The sequence below is a fragment of the Diadema antillarum genome, unplaced genomic scaffold (assembly GCF_040938485.1).
Source record: "Diadema antillarum isolate AM-2024a unplaced genomic scaffold, OU_Dant_1.0 seq00000891_RagTag, whole genome shotgun sequence".
Classification (NCBI taxonomy): domain Eukaryota; kingdom Metazoa; phylum Echinodermata; class Echinoidea; order Diadematoida; family Diadematidae; genus Diadema; species Diadema antillarum.
In genome coordinates, this window is record NW_027271755.1 from 1,198,609 (window position 1) to 1,209,867 (window position 11,259).

The 11,259-nt window shown below is 39.3% G+C and overlaps 1 protein-coding gene across 1 annotated transcript in view; it reads left to right on the plus strand.

Moving 5' to 3' along the window:
* LOC139740954 (TOM1-like protein 2) overlaps positions 1 to 10,727 on the plus strand; it is a 48,831-nt gene extending 38,104 nt beyond the window's left edge. The window contains exons 12-14 of the mRNA XM_071651541.1: positions 5,267 to 5,353; positions 6,169 to 6,235; positions 7,872 to 10,727. Coding sequence (XP_071507642.1) covers positions 5,267 to 5,353; positions 6,169 to 6,235; positions 7,872 to 8,029 — 312 coding nt within the window. The 3' untranslated portion in view covers positions 8,030 to 10,727. The remainder of the gene's footprint in view (positions 1 to 5,266; positions 5,354 to 6,168; positions 6,236 to 7,871) is intronic.
* The last annotated feature ends 532 nt before the right edge of the window (positions 10,728 to 11,259 follow it).

Here is an 11,259-nt window from a genome sequence, read left to right on the forward strand (position 1 = left end):
ATTAAATTAGTGCGCCGCCAACGTTGGTTCTTTTATAGCTATATGTGATATGGAGAATTACCCCTTTGGACAATTACCAAAGATCCTTCCCTTGACCCTAACCCTAATCCTAATCCTGAACCTAATCCTAATGCTAAGCCAAACTCTACCCCTAGACCTAACCCTAACCCTAATCTTTACTCTATTACTAACCAGTATTTAGCTGGTGTGTGTGTGTGGGGGGGGGTAATTGCCCTCGGGGGCTAATTGCCCTGATACTGGTTTCTAAGTGTTTGTGAAGTGAAAGGCAAGCTGCCCTTCTCTTCGTCAAATGTATTTGATAGGTCAAGCCATTTAGCGAGTCAGTGCAAACCCAGCTTCGGATGAAACTTTAATGGAAAACACCTCTTTTGCAATCATGCATGTAAACAAAGCCCTTTGTCTTGTACAGAGCTATTATGTATGGCTTGGTATTCAGATGGCTGAAGAGACTGTACGCATAGAACACAATTTAGTCAAGTTGATTTTCCAAAATGCGATTGCAAAAATGCGATTCTCATTTTATTTCACATGCAAAGCGTGCCGCAACTATTGTTGCATCACACTTGTTTCTGTGAAAGTATGTTTGCAGTTGAGATCATTTTGCATTTGATATTAAAAGACTCTCTTCCAAACCTTACTACAATGCAATGATGTACCCTGACCCCTTTCAGTGTGCTTCTGGTGTTGCGTAATCTTTTCAGCTTTCTGATCCATGTTATGTGTGTTTATTTACTGTGCTGTATTTACTCAGTGGATGCATTGAACATTGGAGTACTTATATTGCATTTGACAATAGACCTCCCACTCCTCCCCCCCCCCCATGTTAATGTGAAAGTTTGTACACTGTTTGAACACAAAATAATGACTGTAATGTGTGCAGTTCTAAGCATTGGTAGACTATATGTGAGTGCATCCATGGAGCTCTGGTGTTGCGTTTATCATCTCTGTCGTGAGTTGAGAGGGAGGCCGTGTCACTGCGCGGCTCCATTGTGCTGTTTGACCTGAAGACCAGAGATGAGTAGCTGGCAGTGGTTGGTGTGGGCAGGTCTGAGCTACACGTACAGCTGTATAAACGCATTTCAAAACAACTTCGCACTTATAATCTCCACAAAAACACGTTTCTACCTCAGATGCGTTTGCGATTGCACTTTTTTGGTGTTTCAGAAAGACGTTTCTAACCCCCTAATCAAAACAGCTTTACGTTTATCATCTGCCCAAGTCTCTCTAAAAGTTGTTTCAAAACCTTAATGCTACGCCAGAAGTGAATTGATAAATGCACAGGTCTGTAGATCATGGGAGTCCCCATTTGCAAGCCCCATAACCTCCCACCAAGTGTTGTCTGAAGATCAGATGTAGAGGTCAAGAGTCGCTTACCAAATCCAAGTGGATTTCTCTGCCATCAGTAGAAGTAGTATCAGTATGGAATATTTCATCATAGTTTGAAAATTTGCAGGAGTTCGACTCAACTAGTGTACTGATCAGAGCAGGACTTTTTCTTTCTTTTTTGTGAGCATTTAAACTATTTACACACAAAAAAAACCAACCAGTCATCTGCAAAATCATGAACACTGAATTTTACCCCAGCTCTAAATGTTAAAGTTTCTGCTCTTACAGTAATCTCTTGAATTTTTCTTCATATGGGTTAGATACGTAAGACATCTGCCAGTTACCATAGCATTAAGAGAGAGAGCGAGAAAAAAATGTTCTTGTTCAACTTCATGTTGTACTGTACATTAGTACCAAAATCTGAATTTCCCTGAATGTGTTCAAATTCAATTATTAGCATGTGATGCACTGAGCTCTTGACACAACAGTCCGACAGATGGAATGCCTGAATGTGAAACTTGTCTGTGTGTGTAGTACATCAATGAAATATTTTACTGGTGGTCATCCACTAATTGAGGCAGGAAAACTCATTTGGTTTAAAAGATCTTATTGCTAGATGAAGCTTTGCTGGTCGGGTTTATTGTTGCTTCTGTGAATGCTGACTAGAAAAGGCTCAATATGTAATAGTATACCTAATGTATGCATGATAAATACATTATGTAGTATGATTATTAGTGGTACATGTACTGTATGTAGTGTATTGTGGGCATTGCTTTAATCAGTCTCAATTGAGCACCTTCATTACTGCTATAGTTACAGCAGGGTGCGACATAAGCACTTGCCTGATTGCCCGGGGCAAGTGAAAATCAAATTCGGGCAAGTGTTTATGAACAATGAGAACAAATGCTTGCCCGAATTGGGCAAGTAGAAAGTTCTGAAGCCACTTTTTTTTCACTTATTCCCCCCCCCCCCCCCAACAAACCCACAAAGTCAACCATTAGTCCATGGGCCAAGACCCGAAAAATGGGTTATGGGTACCACCTGAGGTGGCAAAACCTTTTTGGTGTCATTTTGTTTGTCGGACATAGATATGCTTATCAAGCTATGATAGCATTTCCAAATGAGTAGCTTAGTCATAATAAATGAATTTTTAACCAATTTGGTCTCGTTTTTATATCCCTATACTTCTGAATCGAAACTAAACAGCTATACAAAGAAGAGCACTGCCTTCTGTATGTCCACAGGTATTCTGTTGTAATCGCGGTGCGCTTAGTCTTTATTCAAGGCAGCGAAGGGAATATCCAAAGGGTTATGATGTCCCCAGCTGTCATGCGGTGCGCTTAGTCTTTATCTAGACCAATGTACCGTTATCATATCTAAAGTTCCTAATAAAAGGGATTATCTACCAAGGTATACTGTTTTTATACCACCCTCTCAACAAATACATCAGTTTTAAACAAAAATCACTCTGTTCATTTACAACATTATTTATTATAGTGTATTATAAAATGGGTTCAAGAATGTAGCCAATAGGAAGCGGTGAAATGAGTCACATGTGCTTTGGTTACTCAGTCCCATTGCACTGCGTGTTAAATCCTATTGCCGATCGTCTGTGCGCGCGGCGGCTCCTTTGAATTGCATACATACGCGCTGTCAATCCTGTAAACAACTTCTAGTTCGGGCTGCCGGCCGGCCGGCCGGCCTTTCTTCCCTTGTGCATAACATGTGTGGCGTACGTATCATACGTACAGTGTACAGTAGACCAAGCGTTGTGGGACCGGACGCGTACATGGAGTCACTTTGAAGGGCAAATCCAACGATTTAGCAGGTTAATTCTCACGCCGTTTTCAGAGTACACGTTATGTTGTCTAGTAGGCCTATATGAGGAGTCTATATCAAGTCTTTAAGGTAAAGGGTGCATATTCTATGTAAAATAAGTAAGTTTTCATGCGGGAACTTAAGTGTCCGGAAACCCAACCCCCCATCATACTTATATGTGCGGGAGTTCCGAGTGCGACGTGCGTAAATGTTTGGGACGAACATCTTCGGACGTCTTGACCCACAAAGGTGCATGAAAAACACTGAAAAATGCTGTTAGTTTTCGAATTTTCGACCCATTTTATAAAACAAATGATGCACAGGATTATTTCGTGGCATTAGTGTAGGCGTATAGCTCACTCTCGGGTATTTACAATGTGCAGTGCATGTTTCACAATTGTAAATACCCTCGAGTGCACTATACGCCTACACTAACGCACTCTATCCTGTGCATCATTTGTATATTGTAGTGTACCGGTACATTGTTTTTGCATTATCTTTCATTGTTGGATGGAAATAAATCGACATTGGCGTGGTATTAGCGTTTTCACCGGAAAATGATAAATAATTGAAAAATACGGTAAAATTCACGAGGAATTGCTTTTTTGTTGTTGTTGTTTTTAGATAAAGGGATATACTTTGTGTTATAAGCTTTGGATATTCCCTTCGCTGTCTTGAATATCAGACTAAGCGCTGTGGACATCATAACCCTTGGATATTCCCTTCGCTGCCTTGAATAAAGACTAAGCGCACCGCATTTACAACAGAACACCTGTGAACATACAGAAGACAGTGCTCTTCTTTGTATAGCGGTTGGTCTCGATTTAGAAGTATAGGGATATAACAACGAGACCAAATTGGTTTAAAATTCATTTATTATGACTAAGCTACTCATTTGGAAATGCTATCATACAGTAGTAGCTTGATAAGCATATCTATTCCCAACAAACAAAATGACACCAAAAAGGTATTGCCACCTCAGGTGGTACCAATATCTGGCCTGGCCCATGGACTACATACAGAAGACCAAAGATAACAGCTGTTTAGTGATGCAACACACAGCAACTTTCCAACACTTAATGAAGAAGCCCCAATGCAATACAACAGCAACACTTGATCAGACCAAGTTTGTTACTCCATTGTGTTTAAGCATGTGAATCAGTATGTGCTGTTATTCAGATGATTGTGTTGTATTAAGCCCTTGACTAACACATGATTTTTTACATTATTTTCTTACATTTTGACCTTTCTTTTCGCGCAAGTAAAATCAATGTTCAGGCAAGTGTTTTGAAGCAAATTTGAAAATCTGCATGCCCGGCTGGGCAAGTGGTAAAATAAAGTTATGTAGCACCCTGTACAGTTGTAGACGTAGTGCAATACAACCCAACTTCAGCTATCTGATTAGATATAGTTACGTGTGTAGATTACTAAAATGGGTCACGTTCTCTCCTCAGCTATGTGTTTGTTTGTTTTAGGTTCACCCTGCATAAATATTCCTGACACCCAATACCAGTGACATGTGAGGGTGATAAGGATAACAAGGCAGCATCACATGACAGTGTCACATGACAGTGTCACATGACAGTGTCTGCATGTAATATCCCGTGATGGAGTTCCCTCTGTGAGGGAAATTAAGAGAAAAATATTGAGGTTTTTATACATATGGAGAAAACATGCTCAGATATTCAGAATTTCAAGTACCCTACTCATTTAAAAAGAAGTAAAAAAAAAAAAAAAAAGACCCCAGGCATATGTATGATTTGCTCTTTTATTCAAGTGTTTCATATACATGAAAATGATAGAGATGAGCAGGCATGCTCCGTTATCTAATACTCATATTTCCATTGTCTTGCAGTGTGGCCGTATCCCCCCTTCCCCCTCCCCCAAGAAAAAAGTAGTTATCCTCATGTTTGATGATAATGTGTCAACTTACTTTCTGCATGGATAATCATTATGTTGTTGCAGTCAGTGTGGTGCCCAGTTTTACAGATTTTATCGTCAACCATGAGCTGTAAAATCCATTCTTGACCGTTTCCCCAGTGTATGTCGATCTTTCAATCCATGCCAACCAATTGAACCAGTGTCTCCTCCTCCCAAACAGCAGCAGCCCACCGCTGCACCGACGGCTGCTACGACCGGACGCAGCGGCCTAGATGATGTCGAGCAGTGGCTTACAGCGAGCGACCTGGTGAGATATTGACATACATTGTAGAAGCAACAACAACAATAACAAGAACCAAATGCTTGACAGTGCATTGACCCTGCCTGCCATGTCAGCTGCTTCTTAATCTGTTATTCATTGGTTTCCCTTCTCAATCCCATTCACGTGTTTGCCCACAAAAGTTCAAACTCAGTTCAGAAGACGTATCGTCTATCCAAAAACATATTTGAGGTAGACCCAGAAGGCATTTTTCTGACGAGCACATATAAGTCAAACAAAGGGCACTGTAAGTATTTGATGGAAATTCCTATAGGGGATTATTCCCAAAACATATTATGTGGACTCAGTTTTATTGAAACACCCTGTAGAAGTTTGAGGGATATCTTGATATGACTTCAAAAGTCTTGAATTTATGCAGTTTTAGGTAATTTCATGTACTGCCCTGTCTAGATCAGGGAGCATCACAACAATGATAGATGTCACAACAGTGCAATGATATTAAGAAAATATAAAACAGAAAAACGTAAAAAGCATTTTCTTGGATACAAAAGGAGCACTGCACCTTGCTCCACCAGAAGACACAGATTAGATATGAAATTATATTGATATTGACATTGATAGTAATATCCAACTAAAAAATAAAAAATTGAGGGAATGCATACTTTGCATTAAAAATTAAGGAATATGTTTTTATATTTTTCCAAACTTTGTTTGCTCTTGCAATTTTTTTGACAATTATTATAACTATGATTGTTGCCATTGTCATTATAATTGTTATATAGTTGTTATCATAATAATCTGTAAGTATGCTCTTTCTTATGCTTTATTTTTACTCTTTGCAGTCCAAAGAACAGGATGACTACGCAGCAGCTAACACAAATGCAGCGGATGGCGGAATAACAAGTTCAGGTAGGTAGCTCTAGATTGCCTACAAACCAGTATCCAAATGATGCACAGACCTGAGTGTGTCAGTAAGAATTGTGTGCATAAGGCAACTATGGAATGCTTAACCCACGAGGTGAAGCCAGGTGGGTTTAGGCTAAATTCCATAGTTACCGCATGCACGCTATTCCTACTGACGCACGAAAAGATATGTGCATCATCCGTCTTACAGAACGGGGGACAAATTCTTTTTCCAGAAATCCATTTTTTTCATCATGTACACTAACCGGATGGCTATTGTTAAGTGAATGCATTTCTTTTTGGCTTGCCATAGATCAAACCTTTATTCTTAGAACTGTTACAAGGAACGAGTACAGGCATTATCTAACAATGTTTCCCATGTGAAATATCTCGAGTTTTTGTTGAGCCCACTGGAGGTGTGGGGAGACTAAGGGATTGCCTGCGTCATCTGTCCGTCCGTCCGTCATCCGTCTGTCCTTCCATCCGTAACGCTACAAAAACTTGAATAACTCTCTACTGAGGACTTCAATTTCAATCAAACTTGGAGGGAAGAGTGGTTATACCAAGTTACACATTTTACCAAACACGAAGATCACCTCAAGGTCAAAGGTCACAGGCAGGGGTCAATGAACTTTAGGGCCCAATGTTAAGTTTTTAAGGCGCGTTTCGGTTATGGCTCATAACTTTTGATATATATGTCCGTTTGTGACCAAACTTGGATGGTGAATGTCCCTTGGGAAGTTGAAGGTCACCCCAAGGTCAAAGGTCACAGACAGGGGTCAATGAACTCTTAGGGCCCAATGATAAGTTTTTTACATCACGTTTTGATTATGGCTCAAAACTTTTGATCCACATGTCTGTTTGTGACCAAACTTGGATGGTAGATGTTCCTTGGGGAGTTCAAGGTCACCACAAGGTCAAAGCTCACAGACAGGGGTCAAGGAACTTTTAGGGCCCAATGTTATGTTTTTACGGCGCGTTTCAATTATGGCTTATACATGTAACTCTTGATCCATAAGTCCGTTTGTGACCAAACTTAGCTGGTAAATGTCCCTTAGGGAGTTGAAGGTCACCACAAGGGCAAAAGTCATAGGTTGGGTCAATGAACTTTCAGGAGTTACGAATGGGCGAGACACATTTTGGCACTTGCCTTGTTTGTTTCATGTGTGTGATCATCATGATACACCTCAGTCAGGTGCAGTAAGTTTTACAGTGTTTTGATTTCACCAACAGCGCTAAATTGTGTTTTTATATAGAAGCGATATCGAATGGCAATGACTGTATACTTTGTGAAGTCTCCCAAAGAAAAAAGTGTTTTTCTCTCTCTCTCTCTCTCTCTCTTTCTTTACTTTTTTATTTTTTTACTTTTAGATCACAGTGTTGTGATAAACCACATGTAGACTTGATACTTCTGTAATATTTTTTACAGATGAAGTAACTGAGAATAAAATTATCGCAATATATCTGTGAAATATAGTTCTGCGTTTAATCAGAAATGAAATAAATACTTCACAGTATTTGGACGATAAGGAAACAGTGGAAACTACAGAAGGGGGAACTCAAAGTGAAACTGATTTTGATTATGTCGTGAAAACACAACGGATGACCAATGTATCCTCTCTTTGGTCTCGCCACCATGCAGAGTTCGACAAGTTTCTCCAGGAGCGGGCCAAGGCCGCGGACACCCTCCGGGCGGCGGACAACGTCGGTACCCATAGCAACGTCATGGCCCCCGCCTCCAGCTCCCAGAACCGGCAGATGCAGATGAACGAGACGGAGAACAACATGTTTGCATTATAGGTCGGAGGATGCCTGGAGGGCAGATCTTTTTTCCTTTCTTTTTTTTTTTCAAAATTCTTTTTCATCCTTTTCTCACAGGACTTCTGTCTCATAGCAACTGCACCTGTCAGTAGGGACACCCTCGAATGAGGATTTGGTTTCCCATCACCTTCTTGGTGATGGCTGTTGCATTTCAGTGATTCTTCAAGTTAAGATCTAAGCCACTTGGCCCTGGATGTATGTATGTATGCGTGCATGCAAACAATTCACAGAAAATGAGAGAAAAAGAAAAGTTCATTTTTATAAGATGTAGGAAAGACATATGCTTATAGGGATATATCACAAATGTATTTTGTAAGGCATGATATTGCATACAATATACCAGACACTTGCGGTAGACATGATAAATTTTCAGCCGTTTCATGCAAATATTATCATTCGATTTCAGATTCTAATATATTTAGAACAAGTGGTATAGATTGCAGTCGTAGAGGAGAAGGCGATGTGCAGTCATTAAACACACTTCCTGAAGAATCGTTGCTTATCAGATTCTAAAAGTTGGAGTATTAGTGGCAATTTAGGCACTGACATTGTTCACATGTCACAGATCCTTTGTTTCTTTTTTTTTAAATAATATTGAGTGATAATCCACATTTTACTTACTCTTTGTATATTATTGTATAAGGGCTTTCTTGTCGCAGACCTATATATAATGCAAGCGATGCATAAATGTATTTGAATATCGAAATAAGTTAGATACGAATATCATGTTGAAGACCGCAATGCCTTAAGCAGTAGATATACGTATATATTTTCGGTAATTAACTTCATGTGATCTTTCCCCCCTTGTCAGGCATAGGGTATTCATTGCAAATTAATTTGATATATTAATCAAAGTTTGGCATGAATGAAGATGTGCCAATAACATGTGTAATGAATGTACATGTACATGCAAGAAGCGTCTATACATGTGTATTTCCTTTTTGTAATTATAGTTTTGGATTAATTAGGAATAATTCAATTGTAATGTCTTTTGTTTTCTTTCTAAGTCAACTCATGTACCTAAAATGACCGATTTGTATTTACGTTAAGTACTGAAACAATGTTATGTTTGATAGTTTCTTCTAAGATTTTCTCCTGTATGTTTTTGCTTTGGGTTGTCTGCCCCCATTGCCAGTGTTAATCCTGCTACAATATGCCCCAGCAGGCATATCCTAGTATCACAATGTATTTTCTTTGCAGAATGAAGGCATGTGATTCCACGTATGCCTGATAACAGATATTCAGACCGGGTTTGCAAGACGGTAACAGTGGTTGCCACAGCTAACCAAAAATAGTGGCTGGAAGCTGGAGGGAAAAAAATAAATTGTTGTCTTATTGTTGTCCGACTAAAGATATGTACCATTTCAAATACTAGTTCATGGTTTAAACATAGACTCCCCTGTATTCTGAAGTACATACCGGTATTTGCACAGTTTTTGAAGGTGTGCCTGTAGAAAAACATTGCAAATTTTTGCTGCAACCTTTGATATATATGTCCTTCAATGTCCAGTGTTGTGTAGCACACACAAAAGGATCATGCAACATTTGATGGAAAAAAACATGGCACCACTCTCTACAGTATTTTAGACAGTGATAAGGTGTGGTTTGCACTGAAAGATTGAGTTCTGATTTTTAACAGCAGCAACATGTCAGTGATTACTGAGATTAGAGAATGCTTACGCATTACTCACGTATGCATGCTTTACCAGATATTTTTTCTGTGGCCAAGAGCAAATAGATTTTATTTTCACTGTTCCCTTGTATATATTCTGATATCATGAGTCTATGTCAGAGTTCCTGAAGTTTGTAAGAAGTTGATAGATACGAGTAGATCATGTTTTTTTCCTATGCCAGAATGCCTACGCCTAATTACGCATTCTTCTCAGCCCTTGTTGATGTATATTCTGCTTAACCAGAGATTTGCACGTGGTACAATATGGCATAATGCAGATCTACTGCTTCATTTTTGAAACCATTACTTAATTGAGAATACCTGTTAACTTTGGCCATTCCAGTGTACGTCCTGAGGGTTGTTTGTTTGCTTGTTTGTTTGTTATCATTTTCTAAAGCTGCTTCCAGTGATTGCCGTATTTTGGATTCTGATAGCAGAGTAGAGGACTGTAAGCATTAGCCACGGTCTCTGCAGCAAAACTTCTCGAAGTTAAACTTTGAGAACTCTTTGTGAACTTTGCTCGTCTGTTCACACTGGAAGCCAGACTTCTCAAAGTTGCAGTTCTTGAAGTTGTGGTCACTGATACACGTGTGTGATGAAGAAGAAAGCACACCATCTGACAGCCAATGATTTTGAAGTGACAACTCACACAGGTACATCCAGCTGAATGCGCTCTTCATTGACCAGCAAAAAACACAGGATTGTGCTTGAAGCAGCCTAAAATTATGCTAAATAGCCATGAAATTACATGTATGTCAACCAATTGTGGTGCCCGATAAGCTGACAAGCAAAAAAAAAAAAGTCCTCAACTTCTATTCTCCCAACTGAACTGTGGCTCTCAATCACCAAAAAAAAACCCAAACAAACAAACAAAAAACATGTCTTCACAACATTTTAGTGTCATTTTCTTCCAAAAGCAGCATGCAAACTAACAAACCAACCAAAAAGAGGTACCACAGTGCATAAACTGCCGTGAGATTTCCTTCCTGTAGAAATTATGCCAGAATTTAATAGCCATATTATGCCTAGCATAATGCCACATGCTGCAATGTCAGCCAACTCTGGCAGCGTTGCTTCATAGACATCGCCTGCAAACAGGCAGTGGAATGGTCATGTGACGCACTAATAGGATAGTTTCAGTTGGTAGCAGTGAGACTGCACAAACTTCGAGAAGATTTGCAGGAGTTTGGGAAATTTCTCTAGGTTTAGTGAGAACTTTTGCAAGAAGTTTTCCGGAAGTCAAACTGGCAAAACTTTGAGAACTTGAACTTCACAAACCCAAACTTTACGGCATTTTTGTTAAGTTTTGCTTTGTTTTGTTTTGTTTTGTTTTGTTTTGTTTTGTTTTGTTTTGTTTTGTTTTGTTTTTTTAGCAGTAAGACTGTGGCTTTTGAAAGCTGCAGAATTGTTGGCCAAAGTAAATCATCAGTCTCAAATTATAGCTGCACAGAGTAAGTTGTTTATTAGGATGTGGAGTTTAGACCTAATTGTGATCAAAGTATTGATGATGATGATCATGATAATGATGATATTTTCT